The sequence below is a fragment of the Grosmannia clavigera genome, assembly GCF_000143105.1.
Source record: "Grosmannia clavigera kw1407 unplaced genomic scaffold GCSC_140, whole genome shotgun sequence".
Taxonomy (NCBI): Eukaryota; Fungi; Ascomycota; class Sordariomycetes; order Ophiostomatales; family Ophiostomataceae; genus Leptographium; species Leptographium clavigerum.
The window spans coordinates 1,145,527-1,167,540 of record NW_014040801.1 but is presented as its reverse complement, the minus strand read 5'-3'; the positions used below and the strand labels follow the sequence as shown (position 1 = coordinate 1,167,540).

Below are 22,014 nucleotides of genomic sequence, written 5' to 3'. Positions count from 1 at the left end.
TGTAGGCATACAACCTGAATATCCAGAGGCTGCCAAACCTACAAGTCTTAGAGCGCAGGTTATTAACCACTGTATAAAGAACGAGCTTATGCTAAGCAGTGCCGTCGTCGGGCTAACCATCATCACCAGCCCATAGAACAGGGGTAACTGCCCCACGCGCAGTACGGCTCGTCCGAAAGATTGAGGGCGTTACACACGATCGGCACCACCGATACTAGAAAAAAAGAAACACACAGGACAGCGCCTGTTTTACGCTGGAGTGTGTACATAATAATATAGAAAATCTGCTTGAAAAGGTGGTGAAAGGCATGGGAAAGTGAAGTGGGCTTGGAACAACACCAATTCATATGACCATAGTTTGTGAGAACCAAAGAGAGGTTATATAAACATTTTCTCGTTGACATAATATTTTATGCTTCTCCATAACTGCTGCCCAGCCCTATGACAAAGTCGCTGCAAACAGTGCCACTCAAATAACGAGTAGCCTGACGCCACAAAAAACGCAAACTGGTAGAAAGATGCATATTCATCTACCACCAATTTCTCTTCTTGCCATCACTGCTTTATGTCGTACTGAACCCCCCCGTAATAAGCCTTCTCACGCTTCTCACGATGATAGAAAAGCCCACGAGTCAGACGAGTGATGTGCGTCAAAGAACTTGTCGAAGCTGTTGAAATTGTCCACAGAGATGGCCCAGTCCATATTGAACGGAACGTACGGCCCCCCGGCCATATCGTCTGGCCGGTTGGGATCGAGCCAGGCCAGGTCATCTTCGACGGCTGTCAGCTGTGAAGAGGGAGTCTGCGTGCTTGTAGGAGAGTGACTGCTGATGCTGGTGCTGTTGGTTCTGTCACTTTCGTTGCTGCTGTTGGTCCTACTGCTGCTGCTGTTCTTGTCGTCCCAGCCGGCGAGGAAGTCGGCCTTGGCCATGAGGTCTCGGCAGATGGCCGCAGCGTCAGCACTGACAGCAAAGTGCTCGCCAAAGACGACAAACACGGCGACGGCCTTTTCGAGAGCAGCCCTGGCCCGCGGCGTGGCCGCATGGACGGGGTAGGCGAGCACAAAGGCGACCATGACGAGGGAGGCACTCCACTGCAGGCTAAAGTACTCGGACCAGCCGGCCATCAGGTCGGTCTCGGTCACGGCCTGGTGCATCAGGTGGGTGAAGGCGACGGCGTGGTCGGCACAGGTGGCAGCGAGACGGTCGACTGCTGGCGTGTACGTGCCCGGGTGCTTGTAAAAGGTGATAAAGGCCCGCGTCAGCTGGACGACGAGGGCGTGGTAGGTCAGCTCGAGGCTGACGGCCTGGCGCTGCAGCCAGACGGGCGCGAGTGCGTCGTCCAGGTCCAGGGGTGACCGGTCGGTCGAATAGGGCTGGCCACCTCGCCGGCGACGCGTTCGGAGAGTAGACGGCACGGCGCTGGCCCAGTCGCGCATCTGTGGCAGTCGGGCAGCCAGGAAGCCAGCGCTGTCCTCCAGAGCCGCTGGGTCGTGGTAGATGCATGCGAGCGCCCTCTCGTGAACGACCTCGCCGCAGCGGAAGAAGAGCGCCTGGTGGATGTCGGTCATGACGAGGTGCAGCTTCTGGTTCTGCCTCGCATACGTCAGCCAGGTGACGGCATCGCCGGAGGCTCCTCCGGGCCCTCCCCCGGCCAGCGGCCCGCACATACCCAGCGTCGAGCCGTTGTAGGCTGCCGCCTCGCAGTCGTCCGACGGCAGGGCTGCCGTGACGTCGGCCTGGTCAATCACCAGCGGCCGGCCGTGCTTGGTCGAGACCTTGGCATCGAAGGACCACAACACCCACCAGATGCGGCGACGTCGCTCTCTCTCGCCGTGCGGCAGATCTGACGACGGATCCAGATGCAGACCCAGAATATGGGCTGTCCGCACAGCCTGTGCCGACACGACATGGCACATGTTCTGGAAGGAGGCGCAGCAGAGGTACGAGATCATGAAGATGTAGCACTGCACCGTCTCCAGCGACGGGCTCTCGAGATCCGCCGTCAGGCCAGACTGTGCACGCAGGAAATACCATCGGCCCGCCACGGCTGCATCGTCAACGGCCTCTCTGCTGTCGTCGTCGGTGTTGTCGATGCCAGCCGACGCCTGCCTCGAAATCGGCTTCGGAATGTAGGCGTAGCCGTTCTGCAGACACAGCGCAATGATGCAGTCGACGAGAGGACACGGCCGCCGGACAGATCGCGACGGCTCCCACAGCGAAGCATAAGATGTTCGAAAAGCTGTCTCGTCCACAATCGGCATTGTGCAGTGGTAGCCCTCCCAGAACAGCCGCAGGACGGACTCTTCTTGCGCCCGGCTCAGGGCACCTGTGTGCACATGGCGAGGATTCTGAGGTTCGCCCTGCTTTGCTGCTCCCTCGTCAATCACGGCCGGACTGTTCTGGTAGATGTCTGCCCGTGTGCTCCGGGGCTGGAGGCTCTTCTCCGTGTACGGCTGCTTCAGCATCTTGCCCAGGTAGCCTCCCATGCGGCTGACGAGGTAGTACGACGACGATGGGCCGTAGTAGGATGCCTGGTCGGAGCCGGACGTTGCCACATGAATGCCCTCCCATTGTGGCCGTGGACGGGAACAAGGTTTGGAGGGGGACAATGAATGCGACTGCGACCGAGAGTCGCCGATGACGGCTTGGAGCTGTGATGCCGGTTGACGCTGTTTCAGGTCTGCCACCTCCGCCTCCAGATCCTTGACCTTTCGCAGGAGCTGCTCAATCTCTCGTTGTGCTGCAGGCAAACTTCTCGGACTTCCTTCTTCACCTGTTGTCGTGCATGCCAGCCCTCTTTGGCGACAGGCTTTGCAGGGTTGGCTACTATCACAGCCGATTCGTCGCGCCCGGCAGAAGTCGCAGGCCCGGGTGACTTGCTTGCGCATCCGTCTGATAGCCGTCGTTTCAATCGATGCCATGGTCGCTTAGATGCAGATTAGAAGTCGGTTAGTAACAGGGGAAAGGTCGCCAAGAGAAAGGGGAGGGAAGGAGCGCGCTCCGTGAATTGCGGGGGCACGGAGTTACGGAACGCTTTTAGTATCGTTCTTTCTGTTTTTCCCACTTTACGAGCGAAGTGGTGTGAAAGTCATCGGATACGATTATTCATCCATCGGCGTCATTGTGGGTCTACTAAAAACTTTTCGCAACCACAGTTGCCTCCTTCACACGTATCTCATGTTTGATTTCTCAACATTTCACATTAGTAAACAGGAGGGTCGACTGTTCCACTACAAAATCTGCCCAAGAATTTCATATGGTATCGAAATGTCTAATGCAAGTTGTACTCCATTTATATGCACATGTCCCAAGCTATCTTTCAAGCTTTGTTCTTAACGCTCTCGAGGTACTCCTCGCTGAAAGGATAGTCGTTGTAACCGACTTCAGACTTGTTAACGTAGAACGTCGCACGGTCGTACGGGTTCAGTGCCAGGCCGTGCTTGATCCGGAAGACAATGTCGGGGTTGGCGATGTAGGTACGGCCAAAGCCGATCAGAACGTCCCACTTGCTGTAGCGCTCCTCAACTGCACGGGCGGCCGTCTCAGGTGTGTATGCACCGGCGACGAGAACCGGGGTCAGGTTGTTCCAGTCCTCCAGGATAAAGTCCAGCGTCTTGTCCAGGTTGGCCGCCGTCTTGCCCAGCAAAACGGAGGACGGGTCGCCGATCGGCTCAACAAGAGACAAGTAGGCCAAGGGCGTCTTCATGGCCTTCAGCTCGCCGATGAGGTAATTGTATGTCCCAACAATGTCCGACTTTTCGGCCGACTGGAAGCTGGCATACGGCGACAGCCGCAGGCCCACTCTCTCGGCACCGATAGCGTCAGCCACAGCCCGGACGCACTCGAGCATCAGACGGGCCCGGTTTTCAATCGAGCCGCCCCATTTGTCCGTCCGCTGGTTCACACGGTCCGACAGAAACTGGTCCAGCAAGTAGCCGTGGGCGCCGTGGAGCTCCACGCCGTCACCGCCCGCTGCGACGACGCGTTTGGCCGTCTCGGCAAAACCCCGGATCGTCTCCTGGATCTCCTCCTCGGTCATCGCCCGCGGCACGGCCTCGACGCCGGGCATCGCCACGGCACTGCTAGACCGGTAGTCGAAGCCACGCTCCTTCACATAGCTCGGATCGGCCGCCCGACCCATCCCCCAGAGCTGCTGGAAGAAAAAAGAGCCGCGGGCGTGGACGGCCTCGTAAATCTTGGCCCACCCGGCCACCTGTGCCTCCGTAGTCAATCCCGGGTTGTTCTTCTGTCCCTCCTCGGCTGGAGAGATAGCAGTGGCCTCGGAGATGAGAAGAGTGCCCGGAATGACGGCGCGGTCGGCGTAGTGCTTGACCATCATCGGCAGAGGCACGTGCTCGTCGTCATTGCGAAACCGCGTCAGAGGAGGGTAGACAATGCGGTGCTGCAGCGTCATGTTGCCCACTTTGAGGGGCTTGAAGAGCCGCGTCTCCGCTGGGGTGAAAGTCGTTGTGCTCATGGTGAATGTGAAGGTAGAGATGATGATAGTAATCAGACAAAGGCTAATGCTGTTTATGGTATGTGCTTCGAAACGAGTTTAGATAAAAAGCCAAACATGACAGCCAGCTAGAGAGACCTATATACGTTCTTTCCCGGACTGATCGGTCTATAACATTCTTCTATTTGTTACATTCCGTTCCTCCACTGATACGAAGGATGCATGCATTGATGGGGCGGTGGAAAAACCGTCGTTTTCCGCTCCCTCCGTTCCGTGATTCCGTTCCGTCGATCCTGGGTTCCGTGAGTGCTTCCGTACGTCATTGCAAGATAGCGGGGCTTCATCACCAATTTCTTGAAATGCAACCTCATATCATGGTTATGTACGAATATGAACAGTTTTATGACGTATACATGATGTGAGTCTGTCCACTCTTGTTTCTAACGAATTCTGAGGTCTCAATATCCACGGTGAATAATACCAACTGAGTACGAAGTAAATCCAAATTGATCCTAGCATAAACCCCCGCAAACACACAATGGCAGCCCCTTCCGAATCCCCAAAGTCTTATTTCCCGCTGGCTGGCGGTGCTGAAGATGGCTGGTCGAATGAGCACGAAGCCACAGCGACCTGCTTTTGCGGCAGCGTCCAGCTCGTCTTTGTAAGTCAGAACATTCGTCTGCCCCATACTACCTACATATCTAACCACGCCATGCAGCCAATCAAGGGACCAGGCCTCCTCGCCACATTTGTCTGCAATTGCAGCGACTGTCGCAAGCTCACGGCTTCCATGTTCGCCTCAAACTTTTCCGTGGCTGACGACTACCTTCGCCACGTTCGTGGCCGTGAGAAACTTACTGCCTTTGGCCAGTCAAAGACGGTCGAGTCCGGCGGAGTAATGACAAACTACTTTTGCTCCACATGCGGAACGCTTATGTACCGCGTCGGCTCCAAATACCCTGGCATGCGCATTCTGCGTATTGGTACCGTGGACGATTTCAGCCTCCACGAAACAGCTCTGCGTCCGCAGGTCGAGCAGTACATCAAGGATCGGGTCGACTGGTTTTCAGGAGTCGACACCGCCCGTAAGTGCCAGGGCAATTCTTTCACTCCAGTCGATGAGACAAAAAGCAATATGTAGTGTGCGAGAGGATGCATATCAATGCGGACGCTAAAGACGCCTATCAAAATGGTCAATGAGAAAAAGTTAGGTCCTAACCGGAATCGAACCGGGGCTACTGGAATTATCATAATGATCAGAATCCAATGTCCTAACCGCTAGACTATAGGACCTTTCGCTTGCTGTTATAATTTTTCCGTACCATTGGGGATTTTGGCCTCTTGCTTCGATAATTGTGTGCAGATACGTATTGATTATACTTATCATGTTAAGAACTTCAGCCCAAATATATTTTTCTGCTCCATACCGCGCTCTTTCTAAACGCGAAACAGCAGAAACCATGTCGCAAAATTGAGGCTGGATCCTCGTCGCGGGTTGGCAATCCATTTACCAATCGCTTTGAGGCAAGATTAACAGTTTGCATGTAGCTGAATAGGAGGGGTTGTACTTAACTAGGGTAGGTCACGAGGTGCAGTAAAAGCGGAAACATATGCTGTCTTACTCTCCGTCAGCTTGGTCGGACTTTGGTTTCTTAAGTTCTTAAGCGTCTTCGCCTACATCAACAACTACTTGACAATCACTGTTGTTTGGTAATGTTTACAATCCTGGTTCACTAATTCTCTGACTTTTTAAATAAACAAGGCGCCCCCTTCTACGAACGTAGTCATACAAATCATTTGCTCGTTCTTGCAACAACATGCCCGATGACATCCTTATGCAGGTCTTGTGCGAACACCGTGGGCTCCCGAGAACCTTGGTGCCGTGCAAACAAGCCTTATCGGAATGTATGCTTTCGATGTGGTTGGTGGCACTGCTTTTGCCCGGACAATGTCGATATCAAGTAAGGTAAAGGAAGAGATCTTAACCCTGAGGATTACTCGAACATGATTCCGATTTTCCGACCGAAGGCTTCAACACATTTCAGAGCACTCTGGCAAGACAGAGTCGTGCGATGGTCAATAGTGCCGTGCTCAAGACACAGCCTTTGCAATACTAAAAAATACATATTTTGTCTTGTCCTTGCTTCCTTTACGTTCAAACCTCTATGAGCATGTGATCTTTTTTCGCGTTCGTATAGCTCACCTCATCCCAGAGGGCTGTGCGCCTGAACTCCACATTGGCTTTGTTTTGCGGCGAAAATGATGTCATGCCAGAACACGAAATGTCTAAAATAGGTTTCGGCATCTTTTGCTACACTCTTCTACATCTCGTATTATTTAAGTGCTGAAAGAAAAGGAAACAACGGAAGATGCTTAGTACACCGCTAAATTTGCATCCTCGTATGGCCTAGCTCCACTTTACGACATTTTTACGGAGTACGAGCAAAGTATGATATTTTCCTGGGAATGGTCTTATATCCGCCTCGTACTATAAGCTTATTTCCACTGTCGGGTGCTACTCAACATCAATTCTGAGCCTGAACAGAGGTTATTGGTTCGTACAAGCAGCTTTAATGGCCATCGTTCCGTCTCTACGAGTATAAACGAACAAGTCTCGCCGCAGCAGCCCTAATCGCCTGATCCGCCGCCGATCATGTCAGTTGTACCCCGTATACTTAGCTGCTCCACTGTTGATGTGCACAAAATATGGCCGAAATAGGTCGAGTACTATTAATAGGGGCCACCACGCCAAGTCAGCCCTTCGTATCCGGTCCGTTGACCCTTTTATTTTTCTCGTAGGAAGTCGCACAGGTCGGAAGAGGAGGTAAAAGCAGGGTAGGATTGGGCTGAACACAAGTATAAGTCCCTGGACCTTACGCCCTGCCTCCTTTGCTCATTCCCAAGTCCCTCCAAACAAGGCCAGCAAAGACAGCAAAAGAACCCGCACAGTCGCCCCCGATGAAGTACTCTGCCATCTTGACCATATCATGGGCTCTGGCCACGTCAGTCGCCGGTGCTGCCATCGACGACTGCCTCTTCAACTCTTCAGTCCCGGTGGACCCCAAGGGCAGCACGGTCTGGTACGAGGATGTATCAGCGTTTAACACGCGGGTGCAGTACCAGCCCGCGGCCATTGTGCTTCCGAGGACTGTGGCCGATGTCCAGGCGGCCGTGGCCTGCGCAGCTCGGCTGGGCGTCAAGGTCAATCCCAAGGGCGGCGGCCACAGCTATGGCTCGTTTGGCCTCGGTGGTGAGAACGGGCACCTAGTGATTGAAATGGACCGGTGGGACAATGTAACGCTCGACACGACGACCAACATTGCCACCATCCAGGCTGGCGCTCGTCTCGGCCATGTCTTTACAGAGCTGCTTAACCAAGGCGGCCGAGCCATCAGCCACGGCACATGCCCAGCGTGAGTTTCACAATGACCTTCTGGCCTGTTTTAATGGAGAGAAACTGACACGCACAGAGTCGGTGTTGGCGGACACTCGCTGCACGGCGGCTTCGGCTTCAGCTCCTTTACACACGGGCTGGCACTAGACTGGATGGTCGGCGCGGACGTCGTGCTTGCCAATTCCAGCGTGGTGCGGTGCTCGGCGACAGAGAACACAGACCTGTTCTGGGCGCTGCGGGGCGCCGGTTCATCTTTTGGCGTGGTGACGACGTTCTATTTTAACACGTTTGCGGCACCAGCCAAGACGACCGTCTTCCAGGCGAGCTTGCCGTGGAACGCCAGCTCGTGCTCCAAGGGCTGGGCAGACCTGCAGGACTGGATCGTATCGGGCGGCCAGCCCAAGGAGATGAACATGCGCGTCTTTGGGATGCAGTCGTTCACGCAACTCCATGGCCTCTACCACGGCGACAAAGCAGCGCTCATGCAAGCCATCCAGCCGTTGATGGACAAGCTTGGGACGTCTTTGTACCAGGCAGACGAGACAGATTGGTACAATGGTTTCCTTGCCTACGATGACAGCAAGACTGTTGATATCACCAACTCAGAGTCAAGGGTTCGTATTCTCGTCCGCTAGCCTCTCTTCCAGAATCGAGTTTTACTAACAAGTGCAGAACGACACGTTTTATGCAAATTCGCTCATGACGCAAGCCATGCCACCCGCCGCCATGCAAGACGCCTGCTCGTATTGGTTTTCGGAGGGCGCAGCCAACAGCCGGCCATGGTTTATCATCATCGACATGTTTGGCGGCAAAAACGGGTATATCACCAATACGCCAGTGTCCGAAACATCGTTTGCGCACCGTGACAAGTTGTACCTCTATAACTTTTACGACCGCGTGGACTCAGGCACCTATCCGGAAGACGGCTTCGGTTTCGTCAAGGGCTGGACCGAGGCTTTTACCCGGCAGCTCGCTGCTGGCAGCTACGGAAAATATGCCAACTATGTCGATCCTGCCATGGACCGGACGTCCGCGGAGCAGGCCTACTACGGAGACAGCCTTTCAAGGTTGCAGCTTATCAAGGCTGCTGTAGATCCCAACCAAGTGTTTGATTATCCTCAAGCAGTTGTGCCGGCATTTACGTCCTAATTTCGGAAGGGGCAGAAGCATGGAGACGGCGCATTGCAGAGACATTTCAGCACGGCATAGAAGCCATAATTATACTTTACAATATTACGATTTTAATACAGGGATGCGAACTCAATTCTGTTAGATGGTCTTAAATTCATTATTTAGCATGTCCGCGAAGTATCGTCTAATCTAGTTTGCAATCATTTGTCTGTTTGATGAATAGCTGGCTGTCTACACAACCACTTCAGGCACCCGTCTATTTTGGCGCTTTGTGGCTTAGATAAATTTCCAGTGAGCATTATAAGAGGCCTAGTGGGAAAAGCGAAAGTCCAGGCGACGACTCCCCTGGATCTTGGTATCTCGGACGTAGGCAACCTGCTCCTCTGTTGTGAGGGCGTTCCACTGCTTCTCGCGCTGCTTGTTGCGGAATACGTAGTACATTTTGGTAACAATGAAGACACCGATGGCCAATATGTTGATGGCGACGAGATCGACGTTGCCGCGGTGGTAGAGCGGAGCGTCGTCGGTTCGGTATATGTATGAGGCGGCGATGTTTCCAACTTGGACCGACATCTAGCAGTGTTAGTACCTGTTATCTACAGAACAAGGAGTATCGGACCGCACGTTGTACAAGGCTGACGAGACAGATCTGGCGCCGACGTTATTGGCATTTTTGGATGTCCAGCCAACTAGGATAGCATCTGCGAGAGTTAACAGACATCCTCTGATCAGTTGGGTGCTAAGGGGTAGCGCACGGCAGTATGGGTAGGACTGTAGGACGACGACAAGGGCGTAAGTGCCCCAGGCGTTCGTCATGGTGCCCGGCCACCAGCGGAAGGCGATAACGCAAGGAAGAGTCCAGATACACTGGATCATGGACACAAAGGTTCGCTCTTTAAAGTAGTCGGCGAGTCGGGTAATGATAATAAGGTTGATGATGTGGAAGACGTTCTGTAAGATTAGCAAGATACAAGAAGAGGCTGTACAAAGGGACAGGAGGACGGCAAAACATACAGCGGGAATGGCCAGCAGGTTAATGTTGAAGCTGCTGAAGCCGAGGGCCTTGAGAATGAGCGACTGGTAGGTGGAAGGCGGGGTCTGAGGGATGTAGGCGACGAGGCCGATGGCGTAGAGCGGCCACATGTCGTAGTCCTTCATGGCCTCCCAAAGGCGGCGCGGCGTGACGGCCTGGCGGTTGTGCATGTCGCCTTTGGAGGGGTCGTCGCGCAGGACGCGGTTGACGACGATGGTGATCTCGCCGTCGGTGAACCAACCGCGAGGGCGGAACCACGTCTTCGTCTGGACGGCCGAAGCGGGCATGAGGAAGAAGGATGCCAGACCGATGGAGAGGGTGATGAGGCCCTCGACCAGGAAGAGGTAGCGCCAGCCGGCCCAGCCGTGGACGCCGCGCAGGTGCAGCAGGGCAAAGGCCAGCAGTGAGGTGACAATGGTGGTGACGGACATGGAAGTCCAAAAGTAGCTTAGCCGTACGGGCAGCTCGCGGCCGGTGTAAAAGTACGACAGCCAGAGGACTATGTCGGGGATGAAGCCGCCCTCGAGAAGGCCGAGCAAGCAGCGCGTGGCCAGGAAGCTGGCACGACCGGTGATGGCGCATTGTGACGTGGCCACGACGGACCAGAGGACAACCTGGGTCGGAATCCAGCGGTCAGGGCCGATTTTCTTGGAGAGAAGCTGGGACGGCAGCTCGGCGACCAGGAAGGACAGAAGGAATACGGTATTTCCGTAGTTGTAGTCTGGGGGGGGAGGGGGGTTAGAAGGTGTCACCAGGAACAGATGGATCCGGAAACTAACCGTTTGTCGTCAGATGCAGATCCTTGAGAAAATTGTCTGAGAGGGCTTGCGAGAGATTTCCGCGGTCGACCTGCAGACCAAAGAACATGACGCACTACGATGTGAGTCAGCCATGCAGACACTCGCCGAAAAGGTGCAGCTGGACAGCCGAATAGACTTGGACATACCGCCCACAGGCAGACATGCCAGTCGAGCTTCCGAATAAGCCGGCGCTCCTCCTCGGGGGTCCAAGTGGCGAGGGGATCAAAGACGTGACGACACTCGTAGCTGCTTTGCTCGTAGGTTGCGCGCCAGTATTCTGCAACGGTCGGGTCGGAAAATGGGTTCGTGTTGACGGCATTCTCGTCGAGGGCATCGTGGCCGAGGCCAATGTCGAGGTCGCCAGAAGACTCGTTTGCAGATTCTGAGGCCGCCTTGAAAGGGGATGACCAGATGGCGGTGGTGGCAGCGCCAGGGGACTTCTCGTTGTCGGACATGGTGAGTCTTGTCTGGACAATTTCTGCTACGGCCCAGCGGAACTCAGATCGGCAAGCCAGAGGCTCTACGCATCCGCAGGGGACATTCCCTTAAATAGGCACGCATACGCTCGCCACAGAAAAACGCGCATGGCGGCCAGGCCGCGCAGGACACCCGGCGATCTTTCTCAGTTCCGTCTGGCATGGGCAGGGCCACTATGGCAGCATGCAGGCCTTGCAGTACGTGATGGCGAGGCGATAAGGAAAAAGGAGACAACGCCGGGATGCTCCACCCACAGAAGTCGCAACGGTGGTCTAAGTGCGACACTGGAACTGCTGGTGGTGTCTGCATCCTGCCTCGAAGACGATCAGTTGCGAACTTCATCTTGTATTTTTTCCTGCAATCTTGGCCGCCAATCAATCTATTCCAGCTAGACTCGGAGTTCGGTCTTGCGCATTCGTTTTCAGTGCCACTGTCGTGTGCTGCAACATGTATGCATCGTGAGCTTGGCACAGCGGCAGCTTCGCCAGAGGATGGCAAAATGACGCCATGGGATGTCGTCAGTAAAGTGAACCAGTAACACGCCCTAAGTGGAGATTCTCTGCGAAAAAGTTGATCGTAGACCTATCAGAAGCTTGTAATTTGGTACGAAATTTTCCGTCCGCTGTGAAGGCGTTGACGGAAAGGGAAGGTGTTTGTGTTGATAGAATCAGGCGAATGGGCTTCCACGAGAGTAGGAAAGCGCACGCAATGAGAGAAAGATGGAAACGGAGGACAATGCGGCACTTCTCGGCTCCGGCACCAGTGCACTTTTCGGTCGCAGCTTTGACGGCGGCAGCCGCAACGGATCCACTAGCGGCCCGGCTCCAGGGGTCATTGGGCTGCATGAATTCTCGGAGCCGTTAGCCGATGATTTTTGGGCCAGAGAGCTGCGCGCGACTACGGAGTACAGACCGGAAAAGAGTCAGTGGCCTTTCTGCACCGACAGCCGCGGCCGTGGCTAATGCCTAGAGCAAGTTAATGACGATGATTGCAATACTGTAGGACAGTATCCCGAACCAGTACGGAGTACCCCGTTGCCGTACTCCGTACAGTAAATTCGTTGCGGCCAGAAATTAGCTGGCATGCACTGTGTGGCATATATCCACACTGTTCATTAAACACTGTACTCCTTGGACTCCTTGAAATCTTTACTATTGCCGGCTGTGTACCGAATTCTGACGCACCTGCCACCGATTCGGTGCTCGTTTTGCTTGCTCCACGCCCTGGTGGGAAGGCAAATGGGGGAACGGCAGTTGGCGGATAGATCGCCGTTTTAGTCCGACCACATGCCGAACCCGAACATCCGAACGTCTCCGCAAGCCGAAGCTGTCGGCCGGGCCATTTCCCCAAGATCCAAGAGGAGGATGGAATGATCTGATAAGAGCGGCTTAAGCTGTTTCGACGGGAAACCAACCTCCATTGTGCCACACACCATTTTTACACTTGAAGCATTCCAACATCTCATCATCATGCCGAATCCAGTGCGGACAGACCTCCATCAGGTGGACGAGACATCGTTCCCCTACGTGTTTGAGCAGAACGCAACCATTGAGCTCAAGTCCAGCGATGGACTGGTGCGGTGCAACGTCTTTCGGCCCAAGGGCTCGGGCCCCGACAAGAAAGTGCCAGTCCTAGTGACCTATGGGCCGTATGGCAAGGACACGTACTACGGAGAGTGAGTGCTGATGATTCCTTTGATCGATACAACCCTCTAAGCGCTGACGGTTCCTCTTCCTAGCTTTCACGCCCAATCATTCTCCGAAGTGGGCCCGGAGCACAAGTCGGCACATTCAGCCTGGGAAACGCCGGATCCGGGTTTTTGGACATCTCATGGATACGCAGTGGTGCGGGCAGATGAGCGGGGGATCGGACAGTCGCGCGGCCGTCTGGACACTATGTCACGCGGCACGAGCGAGGCCTTCTTCGAGGTGGTCGAGTGGTGTGCCGAGCAGGCCTGGTCGAGCGGCAAGGTTGGGCTGCTGGGCATCAGCTACTATGCAGGCAGCCAGTGGCGCGTGGCCGCACGACGACCCAAGGGATTGGCCGCCATGATTCCATGGGAGGGCATGTCGGACTACTATCGGGACCGCTGCCGACACGGCGGCATCCTGTCGAACTACTTTATCCGCTTCTGGTGGAACCGCCAGGTGGTGGCAAACCAGTACGGTCGACCACACGACGAGCCGATTGACGAGGTGACCAAGCTGGTCGGTGGCGGACCCAAGCGGCCGCCGTCGGCGCCTGAGACGCTCGAGGGCAATCTCAGTGCCGAAGAGCGGGCACAGAACCGCCAAGACCAGACGATCGACAACCAGCGCTACCACTTCCGCGACGACGAGTACTACGCGTCCAAGGAGTACGACATGGCCGACATTGCCGTTCCGCTGCTCTCGGTCGGAAACTGGGGCGGCATCCTGCTGCACCTGCGCGGAAATCTCGAGGGCTACGCTCATGCCGGCTCCGAACGCAAGTGGCTGCGCATGGTTACCGGGCGCCATGATTTGCCCTTCTACTATCCCGAGGAGGTCGAGGTCCAGCGCTCTTTTCTCGATGCTTTCCTCAAGGGCGATGACCGCGATGGCTGGACCACCGGCAAGGTTCCCCCCGTCGACCTGGTGCTGCGCAAGGGTGATGCCGGCTTCAACGACCCGGCCGCCGAGAAGGCCATCTTTCCACGCCGTGCCGAGACCGAGTGGCCGCTTGCTCGCACTGAATACGTTCGCTTTTACCTCACGCCCGATCGCCGGCTGACGTCCGACGTGGCTGCCGTTGCTGTGGCCGGCCGTCCGGCCCGTCGTGAGAAGCTCTCCTACAAGGCTCTCGGCTCGCTCGACGACCCCAGCCTCATCCAGTTCCGCACAGAGCCGTTTGCAGTCGAGACTGAGATCACTGGTTACGTCACTGCGCATCTTTGCGTCAGCGTCAGCGCCGACGCCGGCGGCATCACGCCCTCGGACATCGACCTCTTCCTCACCCTCCGCCACATCTCCGCCGCCGGCAAGGAGGTCTTCTACACCGGAACCGCCGGTGATGCTGTGCCTCTCACTAAGGGCTGGCTCCGCGTCAGCCTCCGTAAGGTCGCCACCCACCACCGCAAGCACCGTGACTACCTGCCCTGGCGCGAGTACCTCAGCACCGACGTTCAGCCCGTCGTGCCCGGCGAGATCTACGACGTCGACGTCGAGGTCTGGCCAACGTCTGTGGTGCTCGAGCCTGGCGCTCGCCTCATCCTGGAGGTTGCCAGTGGTGACACCCAGGGCTGCGGCATCTTCCAGCATAATGATCCGGTCGATCGGTAAGTTGACACATGCCAATTTCCCATATGATCCCTTAACAATCCACATGCTAACTCAAACAGGGCGCCGAGCAAGTTCCAGGGCCAGAACCACATCTGCTTTGGGCCACAGGAGACGAACTACGTCGTACTGCCAGTCATTCCGCCAAAGTAGTTGGACCGAGGTATACCGTCAGAGGTTTTGCTAGAAATAGCTGTGAAAACCGACTACTGCATATAGAGAACTAGCATTAGTAGATCATTAATACGCTCTGTATGCGTGGTTTTCCTAGAGTGGAATTATAACGGTTGGTTTGTCGAATTACAAAGGGCACTTCTCTAAGAGCTTGATTGACGAGGTACTTGGACCCGCTCAAACTCTGTATTACAATGAGATCAGATCCGTCCGTTTGAAACGTCGAGCCGAAAAAAACTAGGACTATGATGTTTACACTTTCTTGTTTTGTCTTTTTCGTGGTCGTTCTGAAGTACGGCGTAAGTAGCATTGTGTCCGCAGAGCTACCTGCGGCAATCCTCGACATTCTTTCGTCCGTGGGTTCCACATAACGTCCACACAGCGTCAGACAAGTCCTTATCGATCCCATTCACGTTCGCAGCATCGCCCACGACACGTACAGCTTCTGTGCATATTTAGGGTGACATTATCCAATATGCGTTCATTGCCATAGAAGAACTTGCTGCCCAGATATTCCAAGCATACTTCGCAAAAGGGGAGCTTTAATTGGCTGGCTAGCTCTGGGGGTGACAGTATAGCAGCCAGCGTCTAAACAAGGGCTTTCTCGTAGCCCTGCCAAAGGACGTCTTACTCATCTCGAGATCGTAGTCGAAACAATTTGGCACATCGTGCCCAACCGTCTGGACATGTGCCCACAGATTTCATATTAGCTAAAACTTACCTTGGCTATTGAGGCTGGTTCATCCATAGGAGTTGAGGCAATGGTTGCTTCACGACAGAAACAGGAATATAGATTTTTGTCACTGTCGAGGATGTTGAGCAGATGCGATGGTTATCAAAGTGGCCGAACTTCACAGCTAATATTCACGGGTCTTGACGGTGCGTAATTAAGTAAATCTGTACATGCTAAAAGATAGTTTCCCCTAGACATTTGTGATATAATGTCGATGTATGCAATATATGACGCCAAAGTGCTACCTATAATGTTGATTAATCATCCTACTCCATATAGGCACTCTGCTTACTTTCGGGGGTTCCTAAGGCTTGTTACAACATTTGATCGTCGACAAAATATGACTGTGTATAGTCGTTGAAACAAGGCATGGTGCATACCTGTAGGGCTGCGACACAAAGTCAAGACGGTATAAGAATGGATCAGATATTTTTGTTGTCGTTCCTGCCACTGGGCCTCCTTGTGGCAGTCGCCGATCTGTGCGAATTTCTTGAATGCAATCGGAGGACTACAGAGATGAAGTAAAGTTTGACAAGTATGCTCGAGCCGCGTACAGACACGTAAAAGTTATGCCATAAACTTGAAGCCCCTCGTCAGAGGATTGAATGCGGGGGAAGAGTTGGATTGCAGGCAGAAGTGGCCTGTGCATTGGCACTCACATCTTATTCTCAAGTAAGCAACACGTCGTTTGGTCTCCTGCTGCTTTCGTGTGGTTTCCTCTACAGTCACTGATCCTGTCAGCTGTAGGTAGTACAGGTGGAGATTATTCGCTTACGCAGCGATACACTGTTGGACTTCTACGATCACTCCCCTTAAACAGGTAACCACCAAGAAGGCTGTTCTTCTGTTTCTCGGGTATATTTCTTACAACCAGAGAGTATAGTGCCGAAAACGCATCCCAAAATTCAGCCTCAGAGAATGAAGACTGTGAGCTGCGATCAGGTGCCCGAGTTGGTTACTCGAAAATCTGTTGTTATAGTGGACAAAACCAACGTCGGTCCCAACTACGTCAAGACCATCGTGCCTGGCTCTTCGTCTTGTATAGGCATGCGCCTCCCGCCTGAGCTGTGACTTATCATTATCGAGCTGGCGGTACAAAACCCCCACAGCCACATGTACGTCTTGGCTCGGCCGCGATGTATGGAAGATGGCGACGAAGGGCCGCTTTTTGTCTGCGACGAAAACCAGAAGCGGGATCAATGTGGAGACATAAAGACGGTATTACGGAGTACTGTCCGCGTTTATGAGCCAGACTTAAATTCGCCAGACAGCTCCGAGCTCCACGACAATGAGGCACCGTTTACTTTTGAAGAGCCGAACGCCGAAGACAGAGGGGTCACAATCGAAATTCCTATGCTGACGATAAATTCAGACATTACCGTTCTTTACGAGCAGATATGGGTCCCTGACATCATTAGCTGGGTGGAGTATGGGAGGTGCAATGGCGGCCGGGAGGCAGCTCAAAACTTTATCAGTTGGAGGGTCCCCGGAGATTGCGGCGCCTATCTGTTCTGCCCGCTGTGTATTGGGATTGAGTACGCGGAAGAGAGCTTGTGGCAGAACGAGTCGCATTACGGAAAATACGAGGACGACGAGGTCATGAATAACGAGGATTACAATGAATGGCGCATCAAGCGGTTGCGGGAATTAGGATACCACCGATATTTCGCATTAGTTCCCGTAATTAGCAGGCCAGAGCGACTGGTGTAAAATAGCAGACCGGCGAGCACATTGGCGAGCCTTATATTTCCAGCCGAAAGCTCGTATAAAGTGTTCAGCGCTATCGATGCGAATTTCACTCATGACACACTAACAAGACAAAAGCCCAGGAACAAGCACGCCGTAAGAAGGGTATTAAAATCAAATCCACCGTACGCCTAGCCCGATCGACACCAAACCATGCCTTGTCTATCTCTCGGAGCGCTTCCGGAAATCGTCGTATTACGACCCGCACATGTTCCAGGCAGTGTGATTCATGTTCATGTGCCATAATGTCAAGTGCTCCAGCAGTGGGAGGTCGATGTCCCGGTTCGCCTTTGCGAACACTGTCTCGTAGGGGTGAATGTTGCTGCCAAAGTAGCCTTGTAATGTGAAGGGGTCTGCAATCTCGTCCAGAGTGTCGCAATACGCCTTGGTCGCCTTCCTTCCATGCTTTCCATGCTTTCCACCATGCCCTTGGTATGCTGTCATAAGCACGTCCACATCGTAGCCCTGCGACTGGATGAGCTCCGTGGTGCCGATCTCGGCGTGTACGGCTGCTCGCCAGTCACTGTAGCAGGGGGTGAGGCCGACGGGGCTCTTTCTATTGGCAAAACTATCAGTACGGCCGACCGAGTGTGCCAGTTCGGGGTCGAGCAAGATTGCCATGCCGACGGAGTCTGTAGCCCAGATCATCGATTGCACGTGCGGTCGTGGGCCACAGTTGAGAGAGAGGCCGACAAGCTGCAACAGTTAGAAAGACGAAAGAGCTGTTGGAAGAAAGCTTGACTAGGAAACACGTACTTTAGTACGCTCGGTGACCCGGTTAAGAAAGATATCTGTCCAGCAGGCGGATGAGTAGAGCGGCACGAAAGGGCCGCGAATACTGGCGTTCATGGTGATGAAGCGCTTGTAACGCTTCCAGAGGTCATCTGTGCGCAGCACCTCGCCAAAGGCGCCCAGGTCGAAGCAGGTGTTTTTGCGCTGCACGACACGCACGTTGGGCAGGTCGGCCGGGACCATATCGGTCGCATTGGTCGGCCCGTTAAAGATGAAGACAAAGTCGGCGCGCCGGTGCAGACCGTTGTGCACAAAAAAGGCCAGATCGGCACGACCGGCATTAGACTCGGCATAGGCATATAGCACCAGCGGCCGATCGGTTCCGTTGGACATCGTCTCGTCCAGCGCAGACGTTTGGTCGTGCAGTCCGCCCAACAAATCCGTGGCCTGGGCGAGCAGGTTGTGCGGACTTCGCAGGCTCAGCTGGACGGTGAACCAGACCAGGCAGATGGCCAGGCCTAGGCCCAGGCAGATGGCAGGGATGCGCGAGGGAGCCATGGCTTGCTTGCCCACAGCCGTTACCGTCGGGAGTCGTTGTAGGTCTTAGTCGTGGGCGTGGTCGTTCTGTCGGGCTTCATGGTGCAGAACAGTCGTGTAATTAGGAACTGTCAACAGTGTGCTGCCGGCTGGCCGTCCGGCTATGTATGTATTGGACGTTCATAGGCAAGAGCAGGCAATTAACGGCTCCGCCGCATTACGTGTACAGTAGCTGCGCGGCACTCTGCCGTGGGCTTGGACAGCTCTCCGTAGTAGGGGGAAAGACATTGCGTGGCTTTCACAGTCCAGCTGCCCGTTTGGGCGTTTTGACAGTGTTTCGGAAACAAGCGTGGACACCTGCTGGAAACAGCCAAAACGTGGTCTGGCCAGATCGGAGCGCTTAGAGGCTTACGACGACGATAACGTACTCGTATGTCTAGATGACGCGTGTGCGTGGAATAAGTGGAGTGGTGGAGCCAAAGTTGTCAGTATTCGTATTGGGTGAGAAAAAAGAGAGGCTAAGCCCGGAGCAGGGCTGATATCTATAGTGGACATTAGACACGGCCGTCCTGACGAAGAAGCCTTTGGAAATGCCTGGATACAATCACTGTGCCTTGACGAGCGCGTGTCCTTGCCAAGAGCCGATCGTGAACTGGCTGTTGCACATGTTGGTCAGCTCCCAGTCCTCAGCGCCCAGCGAGCCGACGGCGCCCTCGTCGTCGGGCGTGCCGGCGGCACCGGCGGCGAAGCAGAGCGGCATGAAGTGATCGTCGGTGCCATGCGCATCACGGAAGAGGGGGTGCTTCATGAGGCGCGGCACGGCACGGCGCAGACGGGGGCCACCGCCGCGCCGGACCACGTCCTCGACGCTCTGGCGGAACTCGAGCGCCCAAGGGGCCGGCGGCGTCGGCTGGGCAAAGTTGTCGCCGTGGACGATCATTGGGGTCCAGACGTTGCGGAAGAGGTTGTGCACGGCGCCGCCGGAGCCGATCAGCAGGTAGCCCTCGTTGCGCAACGGCCGCAGCGCCAGGCCCACGTGCACATGGTAGTTGGGATCGTAGCGCGGGTTCATCGACACGATCGTCGTCGGCGGACAGCCCTTGGGAAACATGCGGAGCAGAATCATGTACGTGTCGTGGATCCAGTCAAACGACGAATTGGTCGAGGCCGGGAAGCCGGCATCGCGCAGCAGCGACACGCACCGCTCTGCCGTCGCCGCGTCTGGGTTCAGCGCGTAGTCCACGTACTTGGACGGGTGCACGTACGCTACCGGCGACTTGGTCGGCGTCAGGTTGCTCGCCACCTCGATCGTGTCGGCCTTGGTCGCCCAGTGCGCACCCTTGATGTGTCAGCATGGTCACGTGACCGCGAAGAGCATAGGAACAACGCACCATGATCACGACGCCCTTGATACCGTGGGCCAGGGCTTCGTCGCCGCACTTCTTCCAGTAATCGGCGGAGCGCGACTCTTCACCCATCATCATGGTCGATCCATGGGAAAAAAAGTGGACAGGCGTGAGCGGCATGTTTGTAGCGAGACGTGACAATGGTTTAGAGCTGAGCTGAGCTGAGCTGAGCTGAAGCTGAAGCAGTACTTGCAGGAGTCGACCAACTTTATTACTTAATGCTAACGGCCAAGAGCCCGTGCCAACACTTGCGCCAACACTTGCGCCAACACCTTCGGCATGTGGGGGAGAAATCTGGGGAAGTTGCGGGTGGACGGAAGATGAGATGAGGGGAAGAATACGAGCAGCCAATCTACGAACAGGATCAGTTCCGCAGACTGACCACCTTTTGCACACCGTAACACGTCAACGCGCCAACAAAAGCTACCCGCGTAATCAGGCCGACCAGGGCGGACATTTCAAAGTACCCGGTAATCAGGCGGACGGGTGCCCTCGCCTCAAGCTCCACCTTCCGCAGCAGTTTCGCCTCCACGGCCGCTGGCCGGCTGTCGAGGATGGCGGCCATCTCGCGCGAGAGCGCAGAGGTTTCTGCAAACTTGGGCCGCGGAACCGAGAAGAGGCCGGGATCATATCGGGCGGTAAGCGAGAGCGCGTAGTCTTTAGGGGCAGCAGGCCCAACTAGTAGCTGTCAGCGGGAAGCATGCGCAGTAGAAGAAACAGAGAAACACAGAACGTACCGAGAAGCTCGGGCGGAATCGTGTTGGCAAAGCCGGCATGTGCTGATGTGAACTGCAGCAGGTACTTGCAGCTCGGCAGGTCGCCAAACGCGTAGACGGCCAGCGGCGAAGTTGGCGTCATGTCGGTGATGAGCTCGACCGCGTCGTCCAAGCTGCGGACTGCATGCACGCGCAGGGCTCTTTCGCAGACCTTGTTCCGCTCCGGCGCCTGCAACAGCGTGGACCGGTCGAGCACGTCCTCGATCCGGCTGTCGGACCCAGCCGTGACTGTCCGGACGCCGTTCTGGCTCGGGACTGTCTTGCCGGCTGTCGCACCGTTTTCCGGTTTCTTCTCCAGCGGTCCTCCGTCGGTCGTGTATCGGATCCAGTGCTGCACAGCCGCCCGCAGAAAGTCCTGCTTGGCAAACTCGTTGACCAGCACGATGTCCGGCGCGTACGGCGACCGGCCGCCAAATCGGAGCCGCGCATCGACCAGCTGCTGGGCCGCCTGCTCTAGGTTGGCCGTGCGGTCGACAATGGCCACGACGAGCGCCCGAACCGGTGAGAGAAGTGTCCGGGGCGTGCTCGTGTCCTTGTCGGCGTCGTCGCCCGTCTGCACGACCTGGATGCAGCAGTCGGAGGCATCCAGGCCGGCCGGTCGGCTCGAGACGAGCTCCCAGATGTCGCGGTCGATGCATTCGCCCAGCAGACCCGACAGCAGCGGCGGAAGGCTCTGTAGCGTCTTCTCTAGCTGTGGGTGTCAGTATGCATGTGCTATTTGGGTTCTGTTTCCGGACGGCAACTCACCACGACCACAGCACAGTTCCCGGCCGCAATGGCCGCCGCCAGCGGGACGACCACCGAGTATACCAGCGTGTGTCTCTGGGGCACGATTACGGCAATCCCAACGCGCTCCTGCGCATCGGCCGCATCTCGTCCATGGGTAATGCGGTATTCGGCTGCAATCAGCCCGTCTGGCCCGGCCGGCTTGAGCCCGTCGTGGTATTGCTTGACGGCCGTGAGGGTCAGGTACAGCTCAGCCAGTGCTTCGGGCACCGTACTGCTGCCGTCCTGCACCGTGGCCGCCTGAAGCGCATCCTTTTGCCGCACCAGTCCCTCCTGCAGATGCCGCAGCTGGTCGCGACGGTAGAACACGTTGGCCAGACGGCCCTCGATCAGGGCGTCCTGCAACCGAGGAAAAGGTAAGCTCGCGGGAATAGACATGCTGTACGTCGTATTGGTCGGCTTCGTCCTTGTTTCTGTCTCGTTCAGGAACGCCTGCCATGCTCTTCCGCTAAGCGTCAGAAAGAAGCTCTATATCCCCCAAATGGCCTGGAGCTCTGCCTAAACGGCCAGCAGCAACCCCGCCCTGAACCCCACT

At 55.5% G+C, this 22,014-nt stretch overlaps 11 protein-coding genes across 11 annotated transcripts; 5 read left to right on the top strand and 6 right to left on the bottom strand.

Moving 5' to 3' along the window:
- Positions 1-607: 607 nt before the first annotated feature.
- On the bottom strand, positions 608-2,923 carry CMQ_807 (fungal specific transcription factor domain containing protein; the record flags this gene model as incomplete). The annotated part of the gene is made up of 2 exons (XM_014317886.1): positions 608-787; positions 968-2,923. The coding sequence occupies 2 exons, from the start codon at positions 2,921-2,923 to the stop codon at positions 608-610; spliced, it is 2,136 nt and encodes a 711-aa protein (XP_014173361.1).
- Positions 2,924-3,321: 398 nt separating this feature from the next.
- On the bottom strand, positions 3,322-4,479 carry CMQ_1621 (NADH:flavin oxidoreductase NADH oxidase family protein; the record flags this gene model as incomplete). Its single annotated transcript, XM_014318700.1, has 1 exon — positions 3,322-4,479. The coding sequence occupies one exon, from the start codon at positions 4,477-4,479 to the stop codon at positions 3,322-3,324; it is 1,158 nt and encodes a 385-aa protein (XP_014174175.1).
- Positions 4,480-4,996: 517 nt separating this feature from the next.
- CMQ_1163 (histidine acid phosphatase) lies at positions 4,997-6,541 on the top strand (the record flags this gene model as incomplete). The annotated part of the gene is made up of 4 exons (XM_014318242.1): positions 4,997-5,119; positions 5,177-5,543; positions 6,300-6,419; positions 6,504-6,541. 4 exons carry the CDS (start codon positions 4,997-4,999, stop codon positions 6,539-6,541), a joined length of 648 nt encoding a protein of 215 aa, XP_014173717.1.
- An 875-nt stretch (positions 6,542-7,416) lies between these two features.
- Positions 7,417-9,001, top strand: CMQ_564 (glucooligosaccharide oxidase; the record flags this gene model as incomplete). Its single annotated transcript, XM_014317643.1, has 3 exons — positions 7,417-7,871; positions 7,929-8,466; positions 8,525-9,001. The coding sequence occupies 3 exons, from the start codon at positions 7,417-7,419 to the stop codon at positions 8,999-9,001; spliced, it is 1,470 nt and encodes a 489-aa protein (XP_014173118.1).
- A 291-nt stretch (positions 9,002-9,292) lies between these two features.
- On the bottom strand, positions 9,293-11,271 carry CMQ_1011 (allantoate permease; the record flags this gene model as incomplete). Its single annotated transcript, XM_014318090.1, has 6 exons — positions 9,293-9,556; positions 9,608-9,684; positions 9,739-9,934; positions 9,998-10,737; positions 10,796-10,889; positions 10,963-11,271. The coding sequence occupies 6 exons, from the start codon at positions 11,269-11,271 to the stop codon at positions 9,293-9,295; spliced, it is 1,680 nt and encodes a 559-aa protein (XP_014173565.1).
- Positions 11,272-12,012: 741 nt separating this feature from the next.
- CMQ_1703 (uncharacterized protein) lies at positions 12,013-12,255 on the top strand (the record flags this gene model as incomplete). The annotated part of the gene is made up of 1 exon (XM_014318782.1): positions 12,013-12,255. One exon carries the CDS (start codon positions 12,013-12,015, stop codon positions 12,253-12,255), a length of 243 nt encoding a protein of 80 aa, XP_014174257.1.
- Positions 12,256-12,762: 507 nt separating this feature from the next.
- On the top strand, positions 12,763-14,742 carry CMQ_403 (acyl esterase; the record flags this gene model as incomplete). The annotated part of the gene is made up of 3 exons (XM_014317482.1): positions 12,763-12,968; positions 13,032-14,588; positions 14,652-14,742. The coding sequence occupies 3 exons, from the start codon at positions 12,763-12,765 to the stop codon at positions 14,740-14,742; spliced, it is 1,854 nt and encodes a 617-aa protein (XP_014172957.1).
- A 1,867-nt stretch (positions 14,743-16,609) lies between these two features.
- On the top strand, positions 16,610-17,206 carry CMQ_1492 (uncharacterized protein; the record flags this gene model as incomplete). Its single annotated transcript, XM_014318571.1, has 1 exon — positions 16,610-17,206. The coding sequence occupies one exon, from the start codon at positions 16,610-16,612 to the stop codon at positions 17,204-17,206; it is 597 nt and encodes a 198-aa protein (XP_014174046.1).
- A 231-nt stretch (positions 17,207-17,437) lies between these two features.
- On the bottom strand, positions 17,438-18,532 carry CMQ_1647 (uncharacterized protein; the record flags this gene model as incomplete). Its single annotated transcript, XM_014318726.1, has 2 exons — positions 17,438-17,938; positions 17,999-18,532. 2 exons carry the CDS (start codon positions 18,530-18,532, stop codon positions 17,438-17,440), a joined length of 1,035 nt encoding a protein of 344 aa, XP_014174201.1.
- Positions 18,533-19,115: 583 nt separating this feature from the next.
- CMQ_826 (aromatic ring-opening dioxygenase family protein) lies at positions 19,116-20,037 on the bottom strand (the record flags this gene model as incomplete). The annotated part of the gene is made up of 2 exons (XM_014317905.1): positions 19,116-19,850; positions 19,903-20,037. The coding sequence occupies 2 exons, from the start codon at positions 20,035-20,037 to the stop codon at positions 19,116-19,118; spliced, it is 870 nt and encodes a 289-aa protein (XP_014173380.1).
- Positions 20,038-20,281: 244 nt separating this feature from the next.
- Positions 20,282-21,857, bottom strand: CMQ_1660 (aldehyde dehydrogenase; the record flags this gene model as incomplete). Its single annotated transcript, XM_014318739.1, has 3 exons — positions 20,282-20,595; positions 20,655-21,384; positions 21,441-21,857. The coding sequence occupies 3 exons, from the start codon at positions 21,855-21,857 to the stop codon at positions 20,282-20,284; spliced, it is 1,461 nt and encodes a 486-aa protein (XP_014174214.1).
- Positions 21,858-22,014: the final 157 nt, after the last annotated feature.